The 27,758-nt window shown below is 43.9% G+C and overlaps 2 protein-coding genes across 6 annotated transcripts in view; one reads left to right on the top strand and one right to left on the bottom strand.

The window, feature by feature from the left end:
* Position 1: 1 nt before the first annotated feature.
* Positions 2–7,082, top strand: FTSJ3 (FtsJ RNA 2'-O-methyltransferase 3). 2 transcript variants are annotated; one of them, XM_070395120.1, is made up of 21 exons: positions 2–202; positions 351–443; positions 607–712; positions 993–1,039; positions 1,158–1,237; positions 1,857–1,956; positions 2,039–2,233; positions 2,333–2,448; positions 2,566–2,670; positions 2,757–2,857; positions 3,079–3,159; positions 3,254–3,400; positions 3,545–3,680; positions 4,706–4,887; positions 4,993–5,116; positions 5,196–5,470; positions 5,727–5,812; positions 5,893–5,992; positions 6,096–6,279; positions 6,362–6,456; positions 6,535–7,082. In XM_070395120.1, exons 2-21 carry the CDS (start codon positions 377–379, stop codon positions 6,725–6,727), a joined length of 2,520 nt encoding a protein of 839 aa, XP_070251221.1. In that variant the 5' UTR covers positions 2–202; positions 351–376; the 3' UTR covers positions 6,728–7,082. The 2 variants fall into 2 exon arrangements, with proteins under 2 accessions (XP_070251221.1, XP_070251220.1); XM_070395119.1 differs by lacking the exon at positions 2–202 and having other exon boundaries at positions 238–443.
* A 102-nt stretch (positions 7,083–7,184) lies between these two features.
* DDX42 (DEAD-box helicase 42) overlaps positions 7,185–27,758 on the bottom strand; it is a 37,364-nt gene continuing 16,790 nt past the window's right edge. For all 4 annotated transcript variants that reach the window (XM_070395116.1, XM_070395115.1, XM_070395117.1 and 1 more), the window contains 13 exons: positions 27,052–27,201; positions 22,217–22,321; positions 20,724–20,843; positions 18,217–18,393; positions 17,673–17,801; positions 16,388–16,487; positions 15,723–15,770; positions 15,100–15,197; positions 13,970–14,246; positions 12,536–12,762; positions 11,148–11,258; positions 9,268–9,369; positions 7,185–8,680 (listed from right to left, as the gene is read on the bottom strand). In XM_070395116.1, the coding sequence (XP_070251217.1) occupies positions 7,964–8,680; positions 9,268–9,369; positions 11,148–11,258; positions 12,536–12,762; positions 13,970–14,246; positions 15,100–15,197; positions 15,723–15,770; positions 16,388–16,487; positions 17,673–17,801; positions 18,217–18,393; positions 20,724–20,843; positions 22,217–22,321; positions 27,052–27,201 (2,361 nt within the window). In that variant the 3' untranslated portion in view covers positions 7,185–7,963. The remainder of the gene's footprint in view (positions 8,681–9,267; positions 9,370–11,147; positions 11,259–12,535; positions 12,763–13,969; positions 14,247–15,099; positions 15,198–15,722; positions 15,771–16,387; positions 16,488–17,672; positions 17,802–18,216; positions 18,394–20,723; positions 20,844–22,216; positions 22,322–27,051; positions 27,202–27,758) is intronic.

Raw genomic sequence — 27,758 nt, 5'->3', positions numbered from 1 at the left:
CCCTGAGGGAGCGGAGGTTGGAAGGGCACAGAACTCCTAAATGTCTCTAGAAACTCGGTTTTAGTTCACGTGGTCTACTCTCTTGGTCCCAACCTACAGTTTATATAAAACCTGGCGACAGAGTAGAATACTTTTTGTGGCCACGCTCCAAGTGACGGAAAACGTGGAGCCGGGGACGCGTGCTACGCAAGCGGAAGCGGAAGTACGTATCTGCCTCCATGTGCTGCTCCTGGAGTTGTGGAAAGCGCTTTGGCAGCGAGTGATGTGGAGCAAGGCGCTGAGTGTGGTTGCTACGGCGAGCGGAGTCTAGGGCTCCGGGAAGAGACGTCCGGTTTCTCCTTTCTCCCCAGGTTGAGTGACACTCGCCCGTCCCACCATGGGCAAGAAGGGCAAAGTCGGGAAGAGCCGGCGGGACAAGTTCTATCACTTGGCCAAGGAGACAGGTGAGCCACAGTCGCGCCTTCCTCGAGCTAGACGGGCGACTTGTCAGGTTCGCCCCCCTTTCCGAACATTGAGTTTTTCTCGCAAAAGAGACAGTGGGTTGTGAGGCCGCAGAAATCCCGCCGGGAAAGCACCTCGTGGACTTGATTTTGTTGACGCCCCCAGGTTATCGTTCCCGCTCTGCCTTCAAGCTGATTCAGCTGAACCGTCGCTTTCAATTCCTGCAGAAAGCCCGAGCCTTGCTGGACCTGTGTGCGGCGCCGGGGGGATGGTGCGTAACTCCCGCACCTGTCACTCCTGGCGGCTGGTTTCTGGGTTCCACCCGGGCTGGGATGACTGAGAGTTGCACTGGGGGAAGAGAGGGGGATACAGTAATACCAGCCTCAGTTTCTTACTCCCCAGAACGTGCACTGCAGAGGTTTGGAACGTGTACACAGGACGTGCTCGGGCCACTGCACTTGGCAGGGCTCCTCCTAACACGAAGGAGGGTTTATATTGTCAAGGGTTGGGAAGGAATAGTCCTGGGTATTTAAATCTTTACTCTTTCGTAGGCTGCAGGTGGCTGCCAAGTTTATGCCTGTATCAAGTCTTATTGTGGGTGAGTGACAGTGGTTCAGTGGTGTTTTAGGGGTGGGAGTGCAAGGTGTTGTGCTCTACGTTTCCTTTCTTCATGCTTGAGGCAACCTTTTGGAATACTCTGACCCGACTTCTTCCAGGGGTGGATCTGGTACCAATCAAGCCTCTTCCCAATGTGGTGACACTCCAAGAGGACATCACAACGGAACGCTGTAGGCAGGTGATGAGAATCTCTCTTCCTGTCCCCTTTATATGCAAACATCCCCCTCTGTCCTCTTCTCACCCAGATTTTCTGAAGGCGAGACTTTTCATGTTCACTGTGCCTTGGGCAGTGTTTGCATGATGTCTGTAAGCCTGGGATATGCCTCGTCCACTCCAGCCTTTATTTGGTCAGGAATGAGGTGTTTGAAATTGGAAGAAGTGCAGAGATTTCAGTGACGTTATTTCCAGGAAGGTTCACTAGTATTCTTTCCTTTTTTTTTTTTTTTTAGACTTCAGAGAGAAAGGGAGAGGGAAAGAGAGATAGAAACATCAATGGTGAGGGAGAATCATTGATCGGCTGCCTCCCACACACCCCACATGGGGGATCGAGCCCGCAATCTGGGCATGTGCCCTGACGGGGAATTGAACTGTGACATCATGGTTCATAGGTTGAGCTCAACCACTGAGCCACGCCACCCTGGCAGACGTGTTATATCTACCCCCTGTGCCAGGCACAGTATTTGGCTTTTGATGGGCACTCAATAAATGATTGGGTGGACAAATGACTGGATCAGGGACTCCTCCATCTGTAGCTATTCCTGTGTTTCTGTTGCTATAACCCCTTCCCTCTTTTGTAGGCCTTGAGGAAGGAGCTGAAGACCTGGAAAGTGGACGTTGTGCTCAATGATGGGGCCCCCAATGTCGGGGCTAGCTGGGTCCATGACGCTTACTCACAAGGTGCCAGGGGTGTGGAGATGGTGGAGGTGGGCATGCCCTGTCAGGCTGCATTGGTCCTCGGCTAATCCTCTCTCTCCCACAGCCCATCTGACACTGATGGCTCTCCGTTTGGCTTGTGATTTCCTGGCCCGTGGTGGCTGCTTCATCACAAAGGTTTTCCGTTCCCGTGACTATCAGCCCCTGCTATGGATCTTCCAGCAGCTGTTCCGCCATGTCCAGGCCACCAAGCCCCAGGCCTCTCGCCATGAATCTGCAGAGATCTTTGTAGTCTGCCAGGGTGGGTGGGCATCACTTCTTTCTCTTGACTCGTTTCTTAACTACTAAAGCACGCTTTTTTTTTTGTTTTTACACTTTCTTATATATCCTATCATCTTAGGATACCTGGCTCCTGACAAGGTTGACAGTAAATTCTTTGACCCAAAATTTGCCTTCAAGGAGGTTGAAGTTCAGGCCAAGACAGTTACTGAATTAGTGACTAAGAAGAAACCAAAGGTGTGTTTGAGTAATGTGGTCACTCTCAGGCCCTGGATCTCTGGGGAGATTGGGCCTGATGGGTCCAATAGACACCACATAAGGGACCACTCAACCTTCTTTATTTCCCTCCCTAAGGCTGAAGGCTATGCTGAGGGTGACCTCACTCTCTATCATCGTACCTCAGTCACTGACTTCCTCCGAGCTGCCAATCCGGTTGACTTCCTCTCCAAAGCCAGTGAAGTGAGTCCCAGACCTGGGAGAGGGTGAAGGGAACCCCGGAAACATGGCCTGAATGTTTCCCAACTCCTTTCCCTTCTTCCAAACAGATTTCACTAGATGATGAAGAGTTGGCACAGCATCCAGCTACCACTGAGGATATACGGGTGTGCTGTCAGGATATCAAAGTGCTGGGGCGCAAGGAGCTTAGGTATGATGTGAGGGTGGTGTAGGTGCCAAAGGCAGGGAAAGGCCTTTGAAGGCCATGATGTTGATCTCAGAACAGAATGCTGTTGTGCTAGAGGTTTGGGCTGGGAACCTGAGCCCTAAGATTTGTGACTCAAATAGGAAATTTGGGGTGTGGGCCTATGACAGAGGAGGGAAGCAGGGACAAAGGGAGATTGAAGGTCTGTAATGGTATTTCTGGGACAGATCCCTACTGAACTGGAGAACGAAGCTTCGGCGATATGTAGCCAAGAAGCTGAAAGAGCAAGCAAAGGCGTTGGACATCAGGTGAGGAGGAGCTGAAGCACAGTAGATGTTGACTGGGTGTTGGGGGCGGGGGCGTGTCTAGGAAATAACCAAGCTCCTTGGGCTGTTTTGTCAGCCTCAGCTCAGGAGAGGAGGAAGAAGGTGATGAAGAGGACTCAACAGCTGGGACCCCGAGGCAGCTCTCCAAGGAGGAGGAAGAGGAGGAACAATTGAATCGGACCCTGGCAGAGATGAAGGCCCAGGAGGTGGCAGAATTAAAGAGGTGAGGAGAGCAGGGAAGAGTTTGGGGAACTGCCCCCCCTCACCTCCCACAGAGTTTCTGTGTGGGGATGGAAGAAGAGAATGAGGAAATGGTTGAGCAATTTTCAGAGCTGGGCAGGTATAATTCCTCCAACTATCCCCTCAGGAAGAAAAAGAAGTTGCTGCGTGAGCAGAGAAAGCAGCGGGAGCGTGTGGAGCTGAAGATGGATCTTCCCGGGGTTTCCATCGCAGATGAGGGGGAGACTGGCATGTTCTCCCTGCGCACCATCCGGGGTCACCAGGTGAGGCGGGTTGGAACAGTTTGAGGAGACCAGAGGATCTGTTTGTGTATTTGAAGGGGGTCGGGGTTTAAACATTTTCTTAAGTGTGCTGCATGATCACCGCTCATGGCTGCTGTGTCCACCCGTAAATATACGACTCAGTGAGGGGTGACTGGGAAAACAAGCAAGAGCCTTGTGTTTCAAAGGCCAGGAAGAAACATAAACATAACATGAAATTAGGAAGATTTGTGAATACTATAAGAATATTACATATGTGTATGTATCATATATAATATGTAAAAATAGAAGAACCAAGAGGCACTCTTTGCAAGAAGCTATTTCTGGTAGATGCAGCCAGGGTAACTGGGTTACCAGCACGGTGATGGAGGGCTTCCCTCGGAGGGGAGCAACGCTCCTCAGTTCACCGAGACCAAGGTAGCACCTTGGCGCACTTGGCTGCTGGATGGTGAATACAGGGAATTTGACTTTTAAATAAAAGCAGTGTCACAGGCAATTTGTGGCTTCTGTGTGGGAATGGGAACCAGGTCTTCTTTGTTGTACAGGAAAGTGTAGTGGTTCTGGAGCAGACTACCATTTATTCATGTTTTGCCTCAGTTCCCTCATCTGTTAAAGAGAATAATAGAACCTACCTACCAGGGCTTGGGGGTGAATAAAAATGTTGCCTGGACTCCTTTATTCAGTGGAAACAAAATTCGTACATTATATCATTCTCAGAAAGTGATGGGGAACCTTTTTTTTTTTTTTTTGAGGTAATGTTTTTAAAGAAAATATGTAAGAATATTTTAAAATTTGATGTTATCTAGGCTATGGATACTTTTCCATAAACCTATTTTTGCTACCATTGAAGATGAGACTGCTGAGTGGAACAGATGAGTGATCTGGTTTGGAATGGGATGGTTTTGACAGCCCCATCACTTCCATGTCTGTAAAAGGAGATAATGTGTTTGCTGAAACTAAGATAATGGACACAAAAAAGCAGTATGTTCTTTTAAGTACCCTCGATCTGTTTCTCTGTCCAACTTTAGTTGTTAGAGGAGGTAACACAAGGGGATATGAGTGCTGCAGACATGTTTCTGTCCGATCTGCCAAGAGATGACATCTATGTGTCAGATGGTGAGGACGATGATGATACATCTCTGGATAGTGACCTGGATCCAGAGGAGCTGGCAGGAGGCAGAGATCCTCAGAGTCGAAAGGACCCAAAGTGGTAAGGTGGGGGCTGGTCTGCAGGTGTTGCCAAAGGCATTGGGTGGGGAGGGATGCGAGTTCTCCAGGGTACTGGCCCACTAACCCACTTTCCTTGGGGCTACAGTGTACGATTTGCTAAAGCAGAAGATGGTAAAGGGGAGGAGGATGAAGAAGAGAACCCATTGCTGGTGCCTTTGGAGGAAAAGGGGGTCCTGCAGGAAGAACAAGCCAGCCTGTGGTTCTCAAAGGTAAGAGGCGGCTAGGGGTCAAGACTCAAGGAATTGGCATTCACTGCTGAAGGATACCTGAGGACTTCCCCTATCACAGGATGGCTTCAGTGGGATTGAGGATGATGCTGACGAGGCTCTGGAGATCCGTCAGGCCCAGCTGTTGTATGAGAGCCGCCGGAAGGGGCAGTCGCAGCTGCCACCACCACCACCATCTTCTAGTTTGAAGACTGAGAGAAAACCTTCCCAGTGCCCGGATGAGGCCCTTAAGGAGACAGAGGCTCCACCAGGGACAGAGGCTGCCACTGGCCCTGGGGGTGGGGAGAAAGATGACAGCTCCGACAGTGACAGTAGCAGCAGTGAGGATGAAGAGAGGTGAGTGGTTGCAGCTGATCGGAGAAGGGATAATGAGGAAGCAGTGGTTCTAACCATTTCTCTAAGTTGGGTGTTTTCAACCTTGCATGTAGATTTAGAGCTTTAAAAATACTGATTATTCTGATTTAACTGGTACAGCCATGGTAGGATTTCTGGAAGTTATCCAGTCTTAAATAGGAACCCGGGTTGAGGCGAGGTGGGAGTGGGTCTGAGTGACGTGGAATGATGGTGGACACATGGTTCTTCTCTTCTGCAGCTGGGAACCACGCCATGGTAAGAAGCGAGGCCGTGGGCCTAAGTCAGAGGATGATGGGTTTGAGATCGTGCCTATTGAGGACCCAGGTGAGTGGGTCTGCACCCAGTGGGATGGGAGACCATGGATGTTTGGGAATCGAACCTGGACTTTTCTCCTCCCCCTGTAGTGAAACATCGGATACTGGACCCTGAAGGCCTTGCGTTAGGTGCTATTATTGCCTCTTCCAAAAAGGCCAAGAGAGACCTCATAGATAATTCCTTCAGCCGGTAAGGGGAAGAAAATCACGAGAAGTCGCCCAGTGTGGGGGTAAGTGGTGGTTTCTTCTCTACAGAGCATCGAGTGTCATTAGGCTGTATCCTCTCCACCTAGGTATACATTTAATGAGGATGAAGGCGAGCTTCCAGAGTGGTTTGTGCAGGAGGAAAAGCAGCACAGGATACGGCAATTGCCTATTGACAAGAAGGAGGTGGAGCATTATCGGAAACGGTGGCGAGAAATCAATGCACGTCCCATCAAGAAAGTGGCCGAGGCTAAAGCCAGAAAGAAACGCAGGGTAAGTATTGGGGCTGCCCAAGATGAGGGGTAGGTGGGGCAGGGGTGGGGAAGAGATTAACCTGACTGAGGGCCTCACACAGATGCTGAAGAAGCTGGAACAAACCAAGAAGAAAGCAGAAGCTGTGGTGAACACGGTGGACATCTCGGAACGAGAGAAAGTGGCACAGCTTCGAAGGTAATTGGGGGAGGTCACCCACAAAGATACATAGGGGTTAAAAAGTGCCAGAAAGCCAACTGTTTCTTCCATTTACAGTCTCTACAAGAAGGCTGGGCTTGGCAAGGAGAAACGCCAGGTCACCTATGTCGTAGCCAAAAAAGGTGTGGGCCGCAAAGTGCGCCGGCCAGCTGGAGTCAGAGGTCATTTCAAAGTGGTGGACTCAAGGATGAAGAAGGACCAAAGAGCACAGCAACGGAAGGAGCAGAAGAAAAAAAACAGGCGGAAGTAAGCAGAGCCACCAGGGCCTCTGAGAAGGCAGTGTATGGAGAAGCGACTGCAGTTTACTCCAGCCTCCGTTACCAGCTGCACCGCTTGCTTCAGTCATCTGAAAAGACGGTGAGGTGTGGGGTACCTAGAACTCTCATGGTGCTCTGAGCGGTGAGGACATCTGCCTCTTGTGAAAGCACTGCCGAAGTGCCCTGTTGGACTCCACAACCCTTCCATGAAGAAGACAGGGTACTTTTTTAAATCATAAAAGGGAACTTGAGTGTTGCGGTGGTATTCACTCTAGTCTATTTCTGGGCCTCTCGGGTCTCTCCATCCTCTTCCATTGACATTTAAATAAAACCATGATTATAGATGTCTTTTCTGCCTTCCTATTAAGTGCTAACTTAGGTGCTGCACTGTTCTAAATCCTATTTAGCATGTTCTGACTCCTGAGGTAGAAATGACAGACAATCCACAGGTCCCAGTAGTAAAACATTTACTAGAGCAAGCAGAAAAGAATGCACATCTTAAAGAAACTTTCACAAAGTCACAAAATTTGAATTATGTATATTTTCTTTATAAACAACATAGAACAAAAATCATCAAAATCATTTCCGCAAAAGATTTTCCTACCATTGTGGCAAGTTAAAAAAAACAACACACAATGAAATAGGGGAAGACAGTTAAAAGCTGTTGGGGTCTTTCACCTTTTAATAGTAGTGGCTCTGGGCTTCTACTACAGGCTGCTTCTTCCTGTCTCAGGGCTGGATACAAACCTGAGCATCAACTCCACTTAGAATCAGATACCTTCCTTCCCTGCAAATGTATGGAAGCACCAAAGTGCTTCCCAAACATCCCTAACACCTCAAAGGACTGGCTTTGCAGAAGCCAACTCCTAAAAGGGATTGCCTGGGCACATGGCTAAGAAAAAGATTTTTACTTACAGATGTTTATAAGCTGACAGTAAAAAATACACACTACATGATATAAACCTAGAGTTTTATATCCTATAAGGCCCTCACGACAAACCCAGAGCCAAAAGAAGCTTTCCAGCTCTCACTGCTTATGATCAAAGCAGCCGCCCAAAATAATCCAAAAAAACGATCCAGATGAAGGGGTAATGTCTCCAAGGGCCAGCTACCCACTAAGGGAAGGGGGTCCTTACACCTTGGGCCCCACCCAACCCAGCCCTGAGACACCTAATTACCAAAAATCTTTCTAAAAATAACAAAGGATTTCACACTTCAGCACATACCATCTAACTGTCCCATCGACTTTTCTTGCGCTTGGGTGGCTCGGGGACAGCAAAACCATCAGCTGTCTTATCTGTCTTGCCGTCCATCTTATCCGTCTTACTGCTATCCACCTTGGGGTCCATCTTGCTCTCACGATTACAACCTTCTTTCCTGCTTTCACCATTCCGGCCATCATTTGCACCTCGGCCATCATTTGCACCTCGGCTCTCTCCATGTCGGCCTCCACCTCCTCCATGCCTGTTCTCCCCATGACGATGGCTATCAGTATGACGGCTGCTGCTTTCTGGATAGCGGTATCCATCTCCATGGCGACCACTGTCTCCATGACGTGGGCTATCACCATGCCGATTGCCACTGCCACTCTCTCCATGGCTGTGACGGCTGCCACCCCGGTTCTCAGTATATCTCTCTCTCTTCCCATTGCTACCCCCAATCCCTTCTCGGCTGTTATTCCCTGAAGCCGTGTTGTTGATTCCCTGGGCTCCAGCAGTGGGGTAGGTCACCGGGGCACTGCTGAGGTTCCCAGTATTGCCAAAGCCTGAGATGCCCTTGGTGGCACTAGCAACGGGGCTGTCAGGACTGTTAAGACCCTGCTGGGCTGAATTAGATGGTACAGAATTCAAGCTCCCTGCACTTGTCCATCCACTTGCCCCAGCAGCAGAACTTCCAGCTTTCTGGTTGCTTAAGCTGGCGGCAACAAAATGACTCTTATACTGTGACTAAGAGAGAAAGAGAACAAAAATAGTTATTGGTGAATTCAAGAAACTTATAAGCTTGGCAATGATATACAGGAACTAGGGTGTTCACACACACGAGAGTATCCATACTATCTTGGCCCTGTGACTTTAGCATCCTGACAGCCCCACAATCCTGTGGCATCTGTGCCTATTAATCTGGAGATGGATAAAATATGTAAATAAAGGCCAGCTAACTGGAGGGGTAAAGGTAGAAGAGTTCCCTAGATACAGAATCAAATTTGTCTTAGCTAAAATATTACTGTCAACCAGATAGCAGTAGCCTTTGAGGAGGGCAACTCAGTAGGTTGGTGAGGCAGAAGGGAACAGCAATCCTGCTGCCGTACCCCAGTCCTGGGCTCAGCGTGCCTGAGGCAGACGACAGCAAGAGGGGTTTCTGTAGCCTCTACACCTGCATCTCTAGATTAGCTACAGTTTATGTTCAAAATGGAAAGCAGCGAGAGAAATCCAGTATCAAGCGCACAAGCCCAGCTACATCTCAAGACTAGCCCCCCTCGTCATTGCCCAAGAATTACTGCTGAAGCTCTTTTAACTAAATGCTGATCTCATACCTGGAAAGCTGCTTTCATTGCCGTCAGCCGATCTCCCATAGCTCCCGTGGAGGGCTTGTAGGCCTCATAGTTGCTCATTACATTGTTGTTATTTCCTCGGTCCTAAAAAATAAGCACACTGTAAGAATGGACACAAAGTAGGAAAGCCCCAGCTATAGACTAGGCCTCAACATACTGAAAACAAGTGGGAAAGGGAAGAGGATTTTTTTTAGGAAGTTATGTTTTGTGAGAAAAGGTGTGGTAATGATGAATAATTTAGAAACACTATGCCTTAACCCCGTATTTCTATTTCTGGAAATTAATCATAAATAATGAGAAATGAGATCGGATTATGCCCAAAGCTGATTATGTGGCATTATTTATACACAAACATGAACATGTTTATGTAATTATGTAAAAACTAGAGGCCTGGTGCACAAATTCATGCACAGTGGGGGTTCCCCCCCCCCCGCCTGGCTAGCGATCAGGGCCAATCAAGGCTGATTGGGCCGGCTGGGGGAGGGACCACGAGAGGTTGGCTGGCAGTGGGAGATTGGCTGTAGGAGCGCACTGACCACCAGAGGGCAGCTCCTGCACCGAGCATCTGCCCCCTGGTGGTCAGTGCACATTATAGCTACCAGCCAGTCATCTGGTCATAACGGTCACTTAGACTTTTATATATATAGATTATATTAAAGATGGAAAGGCAACATGGCAGTATGCACATACTTTGAATCCAGACCCTTGAGTCTTAACCTTAGCTTTGTCACTTACCAGTGTGTAACCTTGAGTGCCTCAGTTTTTTAATCTGTACTCACTCTTACTGAGTGGCTGAGAAGACTGAGTTAATATGCATGCCTCATGCTAAGTGAAATAAGCCAGTCAATGAAGGAAAAATACCACATGATCTCACTCATTCATGGATAATAAAGACCATTATAAACTTATGAACAATAATAGATACAGAGGCAGAGCTGCCTCAAACAGATTGTCAAACTGCAGCGAGAAGGCCGGGGAGGGTTGGGGGGCAGGAGGGAGTGGGGTAAGAGATCAACCAAAGGACTTGTATGCATGCATATAAGCATAACCAATGGACGTAAGACACTGGGGGGTAGGGGAGGCCAGGGGATTGTCAAGGGCGGGGAAAAAAAGGAGACATATGTAAAACTCTTTGTAATACTTTAAGCAATAAAACAATAAAAAAAATGCATGCCTGCTTGGAATGGACCTGGCATACAGTAAGTGTTCAATATTAGCTAACATTCTCATCTGCGTCATCCGCATCATCATTACTGTAATGTGGGAACAGATTATTTATCAAGGATACCAAGCTAACTGTAATGATCCAGAAATGTAGACTTGGCTTAGGAATCAGAGTAACAGGAAACAGGCAGTTAAGATAGCGAGTCAGGGAGAGCTTTGTTACCTGATTTGTGAGAAAAGCTCTCTCTCTCCTCTCTCTCTGATGAAATTTCCCAGAGAATGTAGAAATTATTCCTGAGTTTAGTTACAAGATACAACTGGAATCTACACAGTGACCCTGTGGCAATGTCTAGCAGCAGGCTCTATCTAGGCGAGTGTTGGGAAAACAGACTGTGGAGTCCCATGTCCAGAGTTTCTGATTCACCAGGTCTGCAGTGAAGCATAGTCTACATTTACTGCTAGTCCAGGAACCACTGCTAATCTAGACTGATTTCCTGAGCACATCAAGGTGCTTCTTCAACAGAAGTCACAATACTAAGAACCAGCATTCACATAGAGGTAAGCCAGCAAATTGAACACAAGCTTCCTTCTAGACAGGGTTCTGAACTCACTGAGGTTTTCTCAGGTAGAGGAGAACAGTCCTACATTACTCAGGACTCAGGACCAGCCTTCAGGGCACTATCATAGTATGGACTCACCGTGTTCTCAGAGCCTAGCCCAGGCCGCTCCCTGTAGCCCAGGCCTCCTCCACCAATGTTCAGCTTTTTGCCTTTCCCTCCTTTGAAGCGGGACTTCCGAAACCAGGCATTCTGCATAGAACACAATTCAAGGTTAAACCAGGGTAGAGAGAAGGGGCCAGAGAAAGGATAAGATCGAAGAGGAAACTAAGTGGGAGGGAAGAACTTCTTGCTTCATCTTTAGCCAAGAACCACTGATTCACTTCCTTTAGGTAGTTTAATCCACCAATTTGTCAGGAGGTTTAGAATTTTATCTAAGGCTTCCTTTATTGCTCCTTCCCCCAGGCCTCCAAGAAGAGAAGTGATTAGTTATGCTGGCCACTTCTAACTTCCTTGAGGAAAGTGAATTTGTTTTCTAGTTTTCAATTTATCTATACATACCACTGGACATAAAAACTCAGAGCTTTTAAAGAATTACTGGGTTCAGAAGTAGACGGAAAAAAAACTACGTGAAGTGAGGTTTATTAGAATCGACTCTAGGCCCAGGACTGGTAGTCACATAAATAAAAATAAAATTTTACCCACAGAGCCTAGAAGTTTTCACTGAACTAGATCACTGCCAGAATACTACTAATCAGATTTATTCACATTCTCTTCAGAAAGCAAACACCTCTGGGGGAGGTTAGAGCTTTGACTGACAAGCACATATGCCAAAGCTCTTGAGAGGCAGGGCAAGCTTGGCAAAGGTGATGAGAAGCTGACAGTATGAGAGCACAGGAAGCGTGAGGCACAAAAAGAGATGTATCTTGTTCAAACTTTCAGTTTAGGATTGGCTCTCTACACCCAGGAAAGGGAAGGAAACTACTCTTACAGGTCCTTTACTCTCAGGACCACATGACAACCGCATTATGGGTAACAGTGCTGTAGGCTGGCCTATCTGAAAAACACGTAAGTCTCTGATATCAGAATGTGTACTCTGAACACATTTGTAATTTAGGGACTGCATGTATTAACATGACTTAAGATTTAATTCGGTAGAATGGCTCACTCAATTTTGGACTGGTCATCAGTGTAGTCTAAAATCTGAAATCTAAGTCTATGAGGAATAAGTACATAATTTTTTAAGACGTCACACATTTTTAGCCCCCAAAAGAGAAGACTGTTTGGGAGGAATAGAAGCCATCTTTGAAATTACACTTACATAGATGCTGCTGAAAGGAGATGAGAAGATAACCAGATGAATTGTAATGCCCTACAAAACTGATCAGTACCTCTAAGCACTATCTCCCCCGCCCCCGCCCCTCCCCTCTTGACATGTTTCTAGGTTATCTGCCTCAGGCTTGTTGGAATTTGGTAACCTAGTTTAGTTTTACAATTTGGAGCAACCTGAAGTGTGCCCAGCCCCTCACCTGCATCGCCAGATCTAGGAGTTCCTTGGAAACATGTTGATTGGCTCCTTCCAAGTTCCGGACAAGATCACCAGCAAAATTGCTGTCCTTGGGGGTTAGCAAGGTATAGGCCACACCCTTCTCACCCGCTCGTCCTGTGCGGCCAATTCTATGAGTATGGGTATCAATGTCTCGAGCCACATCATAGTTAATGACAGTCTTAATTGAAGGAATGTCCAGACCACGGGCTGAAATAATAAACCAAATTCTTTTATTCTTCATCAGGAGTCAAAAACCAAAGTAACCCCTCCCTAGCTGGTTTGGCTCAGTGGATAGAGAACCAGCCTGCAGACTAAAGGGTCCCAGGTTCGATTCCGGTCAGGGGCACATGCCTGGTTGTGGGCTCGATTCCTAGTAGGGGGCGTGCAGGAGGCAGCTGATCAATGATTCTCTCTCATTGATGTTTCTTTTTTAAAATATATTTTATTGATTTTTTACAGAGAGGAAGAGAGAGGGATTGAGACTTAGAAACATCGATGAGAGAGAAACATCAGCTGCCTCCAGCACACCCCCTACTGGGGATGTGCCTGCAACCAAGGTACTGAGATGTGCCCGCAACCAAGGTACATACCCCTGACTGGAGTCGAACCTGGGACCCTTCAGTCTGCAGGCCAACGCTCTATCCACTGAGCTAAACCGGTCAAGGCTCATCATTGATGTTTCTCTCTCTCTTTCTCCCTTCCTCTCCGAAATCAATAAAAATATATTTTAAAAAAACAAAAAAGCAAAAAAACAACAAAAAAGCAAAGTAACTCCAAATGCTAAATCTCTAAGAACCCAGGTTCCATTCTTTTACATATATATTATATATATATTATTGATTTAGAAAGGAAGGGAGATGGAGATAGAAACATCAATGAAGAGAATCATTGATTGGCTGCCTCCTACAAGCCCCCTACTGGGGATCACGCCTGCAACCCAGGCATATGCCCTGACTGGGAATCAAACTGTGACCTCCAGGTTCATAGGTCGACCCTCAACCACTGAGCCACTGCAGCCGGGCCCAAATTCCATTCTTATCTAGGCAAAGTGCATGGTTTGCTGAGCTGAGATACAAGTTACCCTTCTAGAACAAATGCCACTACTATAGATTCTATGATGCAGGTCTACCTACTGTAAGGTATATAACATCTGCCATATAACAACCTGCCATTGCCTCTCTTGCACCAGGAATATATAAAAAATTAAAATCAGCTTCAAATATGCCTTGAGGCTGAGAAATTAACCTCTTTCTGGTTATGATCAGTGTACTCTAAATTGCTCCATGGGGTATGACCAGCCAGGCCAGCAGAGCACCCTCAATCAGCTTGATCAGGTATTATAGGTCTTGTATAGCAAGACAGAGCATCCTTACAGCACAGAAACCTAAGGTTATTGGGGAAATTCATATTCTACCTGCAACATCTGTGGCCACCAGGATGGGGATGTCCTTTTTCTTAAAGTCTGAAATGACCTTGTTTCTTTCACTCTGATCCATGTCCCCATGAAGCAGCCCAAGATTATGATCCTCCTGTTTAAGGTTATTGGCCAGCTCCTCAGCATTGGCTTTTTTAGTAACAAACAGGAGGACACTCCCAGAAGAGGTAAACTCGACCAGACGCCGGGTAAGCCAGTTCCATTTACTAGGCCCAGAATGGAGAATTTCCACAATCTGTGTCACATCTTCATTTGCCTGAAAAGGAAGAAATGAAACAGGATTGTGACATTTGTGCCACAGGGCACCTGAACAAGGACCAGACATCACATTTTCTACCTGCATCTAGCAGAACCGTAAACAATCTCTCTTCTCCTGGGCCTTCCTTCAGCAAGTCAAGTGCACTCGAAACTTAGGTCCCTTTCTCAATCACTGTGCTCTCTATCTCCCCTAATGCGTACACGTACCAACTAATCTGCTAACCGCAATATTCTTTATCTGCCTACTACTCAGATTATTCTTAATAAATTAAGCTCCTTTTCTGCCCCTCCCACTCACTGTTCCTAGAATCCATCCACACACACAGAAGGCACTCAAAAATGAAGAATGGACACTGTCAAAATGCTAACTGCACAGAACTTTAATAAACATGGCAAGCAACTTAAGAAATTTCCCACACAGCGCATCTATACAGGTAAGGAAAAAACCCTTAACTCATTTTCACCAGGCCATTCAAGTCCCCCACTCCACGCTGTGCGGGTCTCCTCCCTCCATCATTTTAAATGTCAGTTCTATCCTGACTGGTAGTCTTCTAGGCAAAGCTTGTTTCTTTTTTCTCCACAGATGTTTTTTTTTTAAAATGGATGCATTTATTTATGCATCCATTGGTTGATTCTTGTATGGGCCCTGGCGGGGATCAAACCCACAACCTTGGTATATAGAGACCACACTCTAACCAACAGGGCTTCCCTTCTCTTTGGATATTTAAATTTAAATCAAGTTTGAAACATGCTGCCTCATCCATAAATACATATTTTTCCTCTCAGTAGTTAAGAAATTCGTTCCATGTCTCCATAATCACTGAAGTCCCATCCAGCCCTGCTAAGGTTACCTCTCCAATATCTCCCTGCACCACTCGAATAGGGTCGATCAGGATGTCTCTGGCCAGTTTTTCAATCTTTTTCCGAAAAGTTGCACTGAATAAGAGAGCTAAAAGGTAAATTAAATTTTGTTAAAGAAACAGTATGACTTCTTTTTTGAATAACCATTAAGCTTCCTACTGACATTCAAAATAGTTTTTAAAAAATATTCAGTTTTTAAAAAATAAGCCTACCTGAACTTTAACTTTAGTTAAAACAAAAGCAAACCAAAAAAACTGATTCACTAAGGAAAAAAGGCTTGATCTTACTCTATTTTTATACATTTTCTGTTAAGACAGGGTTGTCAGAAATCAGATCTGCACTGTGCATTGCCTCTACCCAATAAAACTGTATATATTGGAGGAAGTCACTCAATTCTCAGCCTTAGTATTTTCATCTATAAAAATGAGTGAATTATAACCGATGACCTCTAAGGTCCTGTGCAGCTCAGATAAACCGTCACTATCTCACCCTTTATAGTTCTCACCAGGACACACACATGATCACTTTTGCTGCCACAACTGAGTGCTTCTAAAATAAATAGAGGAGCTTATTCTGAGTACAAATGTGGCTTAATAAACTGCTTCATACATACTTTGTCTGTCAGGACGGACATGACTGGCTATGGACCGCACCTGGTACTCTGGAAGAAGTAGAACAGTACAATTATTATAACTCTGCAATACAGTTTGGGATGCCTGGAAAAGTCATTTTAGTAAAAATCTTTATATGAAAGGTTGTAAGAATTGGGGGGGGGGGGGGGGGGGAATAAGGAAACTTTGAAACTCCTAGATCTATCATTCAGTATGAAAGGCAGAAAACATTTTGTCATCCACCCAGTTGGGGTAGGCCCAGTAGTGTTTCAATCAATAAGATAGCTAGAATTTTCACACAACCAGGTTAAGTGAAGGAGGACAGGAAAGCAAAGGGCCTTGAATGACATGACATCCACCCAACTAAGAACACAGACCTTGACATCCACAATCAAAGGCATATGAATAAAAGTAAAACATAAAACCAATATTCCCCCTATATACAAAGGCATATTCAATTGTCCTCAACCCAATCACACCTAACATACTTTTCCTGAGGGAACTCCTAAAAATAGTTAATATTTTAGCTGTAGCTCTACAATCTAACCCTCCCCAGGAATATTTTTAGCTTCTCTCACAGAAAAAAAAAAAAATTTGCTAAGTCCAGACATGGGAAAAACTAGTATCATGAGATCAGGGACAGAAGAAACTGGTATTCAGAGCATACCAAATCCCATGTCAAACATTCGATCTGCTTCATCAAATACAAGGTAAGAGACTCTCTGAAGATTGGTAGCTTTCTTCTTCACATGATCAATCAGTCGGCCCTATGAGACCCAGAAAATGAATAGTAAATATAATTAAAGGCATTTACAACAACTTCCTAGAGCTGTGTTCCTGGCAAAAGTATTAATATGTCTTAGACTATAACAGACCCTGGTCTGACAGCCTTGACAAAGCCTAAAAAACCCCAGAAATTTTGAAAACTCCATTAGATTCTTCCTTTACATTGTGATTTAAATTGTGGGAAAATGGCCAGAACAATTTTTGTGAGGCATTCTGAAATGACCTAATTTAAAACCTTACTGATGGGCTTTAATGTTTAGACTACTCTTCTAGACAGCCTGACTATACTTTGAATGTCTTTCTGATTCTTGATGCTCTCAATGACCACATCCATTTTCTAGAACATAAGAAAACTTATTTTAAATAAAGGGGAATTTGTAGCTATCCTATATAATAAAAGCCTAATATGCAAATGGTCTGAATGACGGAATGACCAGTTGGCAGGGGGCGGGGCTGGTGAGCAGGTGGCACCAGGCCAGACAAGGCAGGTGCCAGCAGGCAGAGGGAGGGGACGGTAATGGGGGTGGGGGGGTAGTGGAGGGGCTGCCACTCACTGGCTGGAGCCGTTCCCCGATCGACCTGTGGGTCACCTCCCGCAGAGGGAGGCCAGATTGAAGCTTAGGCCCACTCCCCCCACATCAGTTGGACATCCCCCAAGGGCTCCTGGTCTGTGAGAGGGTGCAGGTCAGGCTGAGGGACACCCCCCGCCCCCCGCCCGCCGCACCCGCAAGCGCACCAGGCCTCTCGTTAATATATAGATCAGATAATCTTATTGGACTGCTATTTTAGTCAACTAATCAAAATTAAACCAATGCCATGGGCCAGTGGTTGGCAAACTCATTAGTCAACAGAGCCAAATATGAACAGTACTTCTTCAAAATAGACTCGCCCAGGCCAAAAACCGACTTCTGTGCATGGGCCACGAAGTTTCAATCGCACTGTACGCGTGCCCGCACGTGGTATTTTGCGGAAGAGCCACACTCAAGCGGCCAAAGAGCCGCATGTGGCTTGTGAGGCGCAGTTTGCCGACCATGGCCATAGGCTGTGACTCATCAGAGTATTCTCTACCCTGCTCTGCCACATTTTAGGGGGAATTCCCTCTAATAACTAACCACTTTTCCATACAAAGAGAGGCCGAGAAGCCATTAAATCCAAGACATACTTACTGGGGTACACACAACAATCTCTGCCCCTTCCTGAAGGGCCTTGGCCTGCTCCCACATGCTTCCTCCTCCATACACAGCCACTGATCGAAGATTATATGCTTTCCCAAACCGCTTACATTCTGCATGGATCTAAAAAGTTGTGGACATAATGACACATTAACAAACTCTGACAAAAACCTTTGTCACAACAAAAAAGGGAGTTATAGAATACACTCAGAATAAATGTCAGAAAATAAAATGCTAGAAAATACTTAAACAATTCTCATAGCCATTTTAAAAAATCTTAAAACAGTAGTTTTTCAAAGGAAAGTATGTATTTGGTCATATAGAAAGTATATAACAATATTTTCCAAAAGTTTCCTGGTAGCTCAATGTAAAGGTATTTAATGCCACTGAATTGCACATTTACAAATGGTTAAAATGGGAAATTTGATGTGTATTTTATCACAATTGAAAAAGAAGTTTCCTGTAATTCTACCCACTTGACTGGTTGGTCCCTTGCTAGTTCACATTTGCAAGGAGGCATTCCATACAAAGCACATACCTGCTGGCAAAGCTCCCTTGTAGGACACACAATCACTGCAATTGGTCCATCACCTGGTTCCAGTTCCTTCTGGTCCATTATATGAATCAGCATGGGCCAGATAAAGGCAGCAGTTTTTCCACTGCCTGTTTTGGCAATACCAATCATGTCTCTTCCACTTAATGCCACAGGCACACCCTAGAGAAAAAGAAAGTATATCCACTTTCAACCTTCTATTGTGAAGATGTTTTGAAGGAAATCCTGGGGAAGGAGTAAATGACTATTAATGACATTCATTTTCACTGGAACAAAATTATCCTGGGCTATGCATACCAACTATGGAATAACAAAAAATATGTGGCATTCCTCTAAACTTCTTGATTTGGAAGAAATATTTATCATTCTCTTCATATGGATCAGCCACCACTTACAAAATATGAATGACTTCATTTTGCTTAAAATATAGAAATAAAAAAATTGTATTTTATAAGGTTACTAAAATTTTTAAGATCTTGTCCCCTTAAGAAGGTACAGACTGCCCCATCCACATACATAAAATTCTCAATTTTAGTGTAGGAATGAATAAATCCGGTATATAAATGTGAAAAAGAAGTTATTATTTTCAGTTACAATGAGAATTTTCAGGTCACAGCCAAAGGGATCCTAGTCACTGACGAGTACTAAATTTGTCCACAGAAATCTTTATTTTTTATTTTATCCTCAACCGAGGACATGATTGGGGGGGGGGGGGGTGCATAAAAATATTGATGTGAGAGAAAAACACCGATCAGTTGCCTTCTGTACACACCCTGACCTTGATGGGGAGGAGGGAGAGGGATCGAACCCACAACCTGGGTATGTGTTCTGACGGGGAATCGAACTGGCAACCTTTTGGTTCACAGAATGACACTCAACCAGAAATCTTTGGCCGGGCCACACATAATCTTTTTTATTAGACTACTAGAGGCCCGGTGCACAAAAATTTGTGCACTCGGGGGGCGGGGGGAGGGGGGTCCCCCAGCCTGGCCTGTGCCCTGTTGCAGTCTGGGACCCCTTGGGAGATAACGACCTGCTGGCTTAGGCCTGCTCCCGGGTGGCAGAGGGCAGGCCCAATCCCTAAGTGCAGCCCCTGGTCAGGCTCAGACCAGGGCCTATTGGGGAGTTGGGGCGCCGCCCCCTGTCATGCACAGAGCAGGGTGGATCAGGGGGTTGGGTTGCTGCACCCTGTCACACTCAGGGCAGGGCCAATGGGGAGGTTATGGCTCTACCATGTCACACACAGAGCAGGGCCCGTGGAGGGGGGTTGGGGCGCCACACCCTGTCACACACAGATCAGGGCTGATCAGGGGATTGGGGAGCTCCCCCCTATCGGGCACAGAACAGGGCTGATCAGGGGATTGGGGAGCTCCCCCCTATCGGGCACAGAACAGGGCTGATCAGGGGTTTGGGGCGCCTTTCCGTGTCACAAACAGAGCAGGGCAGATAGGGAGGTTGTGGCCCCGCCCCCTGTCACACACAGAGCTGCAGGGCGATCAGGGGGTTTGGGCGCTGGCCCCTGTCACGCTGATCCTGGTGCCAGGAGCCTCGCTGCTCCGCTGATCCTGGTGTTGGGAGGCATATTACCCTTTTACTATATAGAATAGAGGCCTGGTGCACGGGTGGGGGCTGGCTGGTTTGCCCTGAAGGGTGTCCTGGATCAGGGTGGGGGTCCCCACTGGGGTGCCTGGCCAGTCTGGGTGAGGGGCTGAGGGCTGTTTTCCAGGTGGCGAGAGACTGGAGCTCCCAACCGCTCGTTTTCTTTTCTTTTCTTTTTTTTTTTTTTTTATTCTGGGCCAGCTTTAGCTCTGAGGCCTCGCTGTTGAAAACATGGATACAATGTTTCGGTCCAGCTGGGTTTCATTCCGCTGGTTTCTGGGGTTTTGTTTACCTTCTTATTTGCAACATAGTACATAGTTGCTTAGAGTTTCAACTGAGAGGCCGGCAAGTGAGGCGGGGAACGTTGGAGTCTGCAGCAAGCAAGCCTCATGCTTGCTTCAGTGCCTGGCTGCCGGCCGCCATCTTGGCTGACAGTTAATTTGCATATACTCACTGATTAGCCAATGAAAAGGGTAGCGGTCGTACGCTAATTACCATGTTTCTCTTTTATTAGTGTAGATTTATTTCATGTATGTCTTCCCTCCTCTCCCCTTATTTAGGGTAAAGGTTGAAGACGAAGCTACAGAGGGAATATATGGATACATTCTACCCATGTCAATACAGTTCTGTACTAATCAGTGTGTTTTGTTTTTTAAATTGATTTTAGAGAGAGGGAGAGGGAGAAACATTAGGAATTGAACCCACAACCTATGTGCCCTGATGGGAAATCAAACTTGCCACCTTTTGATGTACAGGACGATGCTCCAACCAATTTGAGCCACACTGGCCAGGGCTGCACTAACTAGTGTTTTATTGATTTGACTTGTTTGTAAAATAAACACAGTCATTGACTATCACTCTACTTCATTTTCCTTTCAGTATGCTTTACTTACCTGGCACTGTATTGGAGTGGGCTGTGTGTATTCAGATTTCCGAATCTGGTGCATAAGTTGTTCATCAAACCCGAAATGAGCAAAACTGCTTCCTGGTCTAGGAGGTGCAGCACCAGAGACCTAGAGGTAAAGACAACTCCCAGGAATGATTTGTACTTCAAAATCAATAGCACTGGAAGTTCAACAATATTTACCTGAACCTAGCATTAGCTTGAATATAATGTGAAAATGTACATCTGTAGCCAAAAGCATATGCTGTTAAAAAGGTAAAAAAATAACAGATCTAATACCTTATATAAAAGACTCCAGGATAAATATTCCTGAGATAAATGTCATGATTTAAAATGATTAAGTGCCTAGACATCTCTTTAATAAAAATTAATCTTCTGTAAGAAATTAAAAAATCATTGTTCAATTCATTGAAAAATGTCATTTTATTTTTTACCATTTTGCATAACTATTAGCCAGATGGTAGAAAAAAATAAAAGTTGCTCTTAAGATAAAATAAAGAGTGCAAATGAGCTGTAGATATGGTATGCCTCTGTAACCCACTGGTTACAAAGGTACCTGCCATCTCCATTTTCAGTCATGCTTGAAGAGTTAATGCTCCACTCAGTGATGGTCCAGACATTGTCAAGCACTATACTGTACCCAGGTAAAGAATGAAGCTTACAATTTCCATGTTGATTCCAACAGTGATAACCTCTCAATGCTTCCTCTGGTGATGCTATCTATCTATTTCTAATCAGGATTTTGCGTAAAAGGTATTTTTTTTTTGGGGGGGGGGGGGTACTTTTGGCAAATAGACACACACATATACACTCTCAGAAAACAGAAGTTCAAATATCACATAACAACTGGTAAGGCATAGGCCAAAAAGTTGTCCACACCAGAGTAGATATCACCGTATTATCTGTGTGTGTTTCACTTTATAACATCTAGCAGCAACCTAAACAACATGGCCAATGTATAACCTAAACTTTTTGGGTGGGCAATTTAAACTATTACTGTGAAATTAGTGCATTCATGTTTTTAAAAGGTGTTAATTTTTTCTAATTGAAAAACACACACAACTGTGCTGTATGTAATTTGAGAAGCAAGTGTATCTTAATTTTGAAATATTCTGACTTTATGTATTGATCACATCTACTGATCTTATCTTCTCTTCCTGAAGGTGACTCCTACCATTCATTTCTAGCCCACCAAACACAGTTCTCAAAACACTATTCGTTGGAGAAATACTTGATTAATTTTAAGAGTGCAATGACATATTGTTCCATACAACATACAGAGTTGACTGAACACATTTAGCATTCATGTGTGTCACATGCAAGAAGAATACAATCCTATCCTCAAAGAGCTGGAAGACTAATACAATAAAAACAAGACACATGAGCCCAAGGGATGTAATTATTACTCTAACAAAGACAGTTCAGAGACCATTAGAAAAGAAATTCAAGATTAAGAATATCTAGCTTAATGGTTGAACTTACCCGAAGATTGAGCTTATGCCGGAGATCTATTAGCTGCTGTGGGGTGAGGTTTGTTATCTCTTCATGCTCATTGTAAAAATTTTTTTCAAATGGTGGATAGTCAATCTGCAGGTCCAATTATTCAAAGTTAGTCTAGAATTCAAGAGTCAATCCTGTAAGTTTGACTTTAATGCAAAATAACCTTTTACAAATATTACACAAGTAAAACCATAACCAGAGAACAAAGGAATTCACTTATTCATGACAAACATCCCCAAAGTACAACTATTACCATTCCCTAATCCCATTTTCAATGTAAACACCAACCTGCTTTCTAAAGAGACTCATAAGAACACACTTCAGTAATAGCCGGTTTGGCTCAGTAGATAGAGCACTGGCTTGCAGACTGAAGGGTCCCAGGTTCGATTCCAGTCAAGGGCACACACCTGGACTGTGGGCTCGATCCCCAGGAAGGGGTGTGCGGGAGGCAGCCAATCAATGATTCTCCTCACTGATGTTTCTCTCTCCCTCTCCCTTCCTCTCTGAAATCAATAAAAATATATTTAAAAAAAAACAAACACAAAAAAAACACACCACACTTCAGGGGAGTGAAGGGTGGAAGCAGAGTAGAGGGGGTTAAGAGGGGCGGGGAAGGGGACATATGTAATACTTTAAAAAATAATAGCCGAAACCGGTTTGGCTCAGTGGATAGACCGTTGGCCTGTGGACTGAAAGGTCCCAGGTTCGATTCCGGTCGAGAGGGCATGTACCTTGGTTGCGGGCACATCCCCAGTAGGAGATGTGCAAGAGGCAGCTGATCAATGTTTCTCTCTCACCAATGTTTCTAACTCTCTATCTCTCTCCCTTCCTCTCTGTAAAAAATCAATAAAATATATTAAAAAAAAAGAAAAATAATAAAAAAAGATTTTTAACAACTTTGATGAAGACTAAGGAATTTACAATGCCAAAGGCTTCAGATTTTAAAAGAAAATAGCCCACCCTATAACATTTAAATGTTTTGGAGTAAGCTGTTCACTCACTTAGCTCTAAGCATTTAAAAATATTTCTAATATTTCCTTTGGGGACAGATCTGTGTGTAGAGGAAGTTCTATTCTTTTTAAAAACATGGAACTGTTTACATAACTTTTAAAAAAGGAATGACCAAGCATTTCCAATTCCAAGGAGGGAAGAAGTAATTTCTGCTACTCTTCATTGCTTACTGTACTAATAATACAAAACAGAAGCAAACCACCACATAAGAATTTGGTTAAATGATTTTCTTTTTGACAACATGGTATATCCACAATAATAAACTTATTTAAGGAGAATCTAAGTCTTTACTAGGTGGTCAAAAATTTCCTAATTCTGGACACAGCCTAATTACCTTTCTATAGCACTATCAACGAAAAGTCTTACAGTTTGCCTTTTAGGCAGGAACTTTTGTTATGAGACCCACAATGCTGCTGCACATAATGGAGTCTTCACCCATTTCCTTTAGTTCTCTTTATCAGAATGGAAGCTCCATGAGCAAGAATTTTTATTTTGTTCACAAATTTTACATATAAACATGTAAATTTTTATACTAAGAAACAGAATGAGAAGAAAGCTACTTTTCAGTAGAAGGGATATCCTTCCTTTACTTCTGGTCTCTCCTGGCAGACTACCCATTACATAAGAACAACTGGGAGTAACCCAGGATGAGGAAGTTTGAGCACTTTGTCAAAGATTTTTTTATTAGATGATTATTTCAAGTACTTGTATGTTTTTCCTTATTGAATTTTCACTCTTTATCATGGATAGTTCTTCCTAGATCAGGTTCAAGTATTTCGTTTCATCTGTCACATGTAAAATACGAAGGCATTATGTGATAGCATTTTTCCAAAAGAAACATTTAAAAAACTGAATAGACCAGTGGTTCTCAAACTTTTTAGCTTCAGGTACCCTTTACACTTAACAAAAATAGATATGTGGGTTATATCTATTGATATGTACTGTGTTAAAACTAAAATAAAAAAATTTTAAAATTTATTAATTCATTTAAAAAATAACAACAGCCCGACCAGCATGGCTCAGTGGTTGAGCATCGACAGTTCCGATTCCTGGTCAAGGCAATTGCCCTGGTGATGGACTTGATACCCAATGTAAGGGGTGCAGGAGGTAGCTGATCAATGATTCTCTCTCATCACTAATATTTCTCTCTCTCTCTCTTTTCCTTCCTTTATGAAATCAATAAAAATAGATTTTTAAAAAATTTACAATAAACCCATTACACTTTAACATAAATGCTTTAATAAAAATAAGTTTTGACAACATTGTCTTACATTTTTAGAAATCTCTTTAATGTCTGACAAAAGAAAGTGGTTGCTTTCAGCCCAGGAAAAAATCTGGCTCCTCAGAGATACGTGGTTGGAAAAGGGAATTAAGTATTTATTAACAGCCTTTGCAGATTGTTGTGGATTTTTACTCTTCTTCAATTCTATACTAAAACTTGACAAGAGGTCATTTCTTACAGGTTATTTTCACTGCGTAATCTGAAATCATATCATGAACTTTTACATTCTGTTACATTATAACCAATGAATCTAACGTATACACTTTGAATGGGAGTCTTTATTCATGCATGATTTTGTAACATCATGGACTGGCCATTTTGAAAACACTGGTTTACTGAGGTAGTATGCAGATGATTCAAATGGTAAAATTTCATTATAAACACATATTTTTAAAATCAGTTATCACCATTAATGTCATTACAACAGACTTTACATATAAGAAAGCTGACAAGCTCACTGTGATGAATATGTTTCCAAAATTCTAAGTTTTGTTTGAAAGTTTAAGTTTCTAACCTTGGCAATAAAAACTTGTAATTGTTTTCCTTAAAGTGCCATTCATTTTCTCAAGTAAAAACAATAGTCCATGAGAAAAACAGCTAGTTCAACTCACAACTCCCATACCTAAATGCTTTATTCTTTTAATATGTTTTTATTGATTTCAGATAGGAAGGGAGAGGGAGAGAGAGATGGAAACATCAATGATGAGACAGAATCATTGATTGGCTGCTTCCTGCACACCCCCTACTGGGAATCGAGCCTACAACTTGGGCATGTGCCCTTGACCGGAATCGAACCTGGGACCCTTCAATTCACAGGCCTACGATCTATCCACGGAGTCAAACCAGCTAAGGCAAATGCTTTATTCTTACTTCCCATTGTTTGACACAGAAAAAAGGACATGTAACCTAAGATCAAGATTTAGTAAATAGTAATTTCTGTTTCAAAGGTATTATTTTAAAAAAATATATTTTTATTGATTTCAGAAAGGGTGGGAGAGTGAGAGGTAGAAACACCAATCATAAGAGATAATCATTAACTGGCTGCCTCCTGCATGCCCACCACTGAGGCTTATGCTTGAGGCTTACGCCTGCAACCCAGGCATGTGCCCTGACTGGGAATTGAACCGTGGGCTCTTGGTTCATAGGTTGATGCGCAACCACTGCGCCACACCAGCTGGGCTGTTTCAAAGATATTCTTAAGTGAAGCTGGCTTTTTTTTTTTTTTTTTTTTTTTTAACTGTGACAGTCTAGCACAGTGGTTCTCAACCTTGGCTGCACATTAGAATCACCTGGGAATCATTTTACAATCCTGATTTCTGGGCCTCATCCTCCAGAAATTCTGTTTCGTTGTTATGGGGTGGGGCCACAACATTAGTAACAAAGAAACAGAATTTCCGGAGGGTGAGCCCCAGAAATCAGGATTTTAAAAAGATTCCCAGGTGATTCTAATGTGCAGCCAAGGTTGAGAACCACTGGTCTAGCAGGAAAGAGTATACTGACTACAAGAACAGTTGGTATCACTGTCTTTTTTAATCCTCACCTAAGGATATTTTTTTCCATTGATTTTTTAGAAAGAGTGGAAGGGAGTGAGGTGGGGAAGAGTGGGAGGAAAGAGAGAAACATTGACGTGAAAGAGACCGGGGCTGGAGATTGAGCTTGCAACTGTGATATGTGCATTCGACCAGGAATTGAGCCTGCGACCCTTCAGTCCACGGGTTGACACTAACCACTGAGCAATCGGCCAGGGCTAGTTACCACTGTTGATTCATGCTAAGGTGTTAGAATAGTTTTATCTACCATTGATTTTAAGCACTGATGCAAATGCTGACACAGTAAACAAAAAGCAAAAATCTTAGCATTATGAAAATTCTTTGACTCTAGAATCCCTGAAAAGATCGTTCCAGGAATCCTTGGACCACACTTGAGAACCATTGTTCTAGATCTAGAATCACTAGGGTATCAAAGGTCTAGTCTGATATTTAACCTCGATGAAATACTGATTTTTTTCAAGTGAATACACTGATATCCTCTTTTCCTTTTCCTGATTTAAGGAACCTGTAATTCCTGGTACTCCTTTGAAAGAACAGTCTCTTATCTGCTCCATATCTGTGAGAAATAGTAAAGGTTTACAGCAATTAAAAAATAAATGCAGGTCTAACGGTCCATTTTGAAAGGAAGATGGGTAAGTGATCTCACAGAACACCAGTGGTCCACAGACCACCGGTTGGCGACCACTGGTCTAGAAAAGAAGTACAATTTATTGAAAAAAAATTCTTCACATATAATCGAATGTGAACAAGCAATTCAGCTGTACCTTGAACAACATAGGCTATAAAGCCTCCATCACTCAGTTACTTTTTGTTTCAACCACTTAGCAGAGCTGACAAGATCCCAAAGAACAAATATTCTTATGACATAAGGAGTATAAATCAGGAGTACTCAGATACTGAGTACTCAGATATTTTTAACACTGAAGAAACTATTGGCTTGAAACAAGAATCAAATTCATCAAACAACACCATACCTCTGAATGATCAATGGGAGGAAGAGGATCAATGATTTTTTTGGAAGGTGCAATTGGATTTCCATCACTATCATATTCCAAATTATCTTCCTCTTCCTCTTGAACCACACCAGCAGTTGGGTTCTCTGCCATGTACCGAAAATAAGCTTCCTGCAGGAAAGCACAAGAACATAATCATACCAAGTACAACTGGGAACATTTCTGCTCCTGTAATTAGTGCACACTGTGTACCAGATAATTGCAGTTTAAATACCTACCAAGTAAGAAGACTTTTACTAGCAATGATTCCTTTAACAATAGCAGTACTTGGAGGGACAATCAGAAGAAATGAGTGAGACAGTTAGTACTACAAAATGATTTAACTGAACAGAAGACTTACAAATCTGTCTGCTGCACAGCGTTCCTGGGGTGGGGTGTCTACCTACCCTGCCCAGAGCTGTGGGAACACATGCTGTGGCTTTACCGATCCAACTTTAGAAGGTGCCACTGATTAGAAGGGTCATAAACCTGGAAAGGGCTACTGCTCACTTTGGTTCCCTTCTCACCATCCCATAACTGACCAATGAGAAAAAAAATACTAAAGGACAGTCATTAATGTTCCATCTTGAAATATAAAAATCACAAACAGAACCCCTAGAAAGAGGTAGAGGTTGGAGTTGCTAGAGGCCTCAGAAGATCCCATACTACTCTACTTCTTGATTTATGAG

Source organism: Myotis yumanensis, unplaced genomic scaffold (genome assembly GCF_028538775.1).
Source record: "Myotis yumanensis isolate MYYU_CA2020_CCGP unplaced genomic scaffold, mMyoYum1.0.hap1 SCAF_16, whole genome shotgun sequence".
NCBI classification, from domain to species: Eukaryota; Metazoa; Chordata; class Mammalia; order Chiroptera; family Vespertilionidae; genus Myotis; species Myotis yumanensis.
The sequence above is the reverse complement of the archived record's forward strand: the minus strand, read 5'-3'. Positions and strand labels throughout refer to the sequence as shown.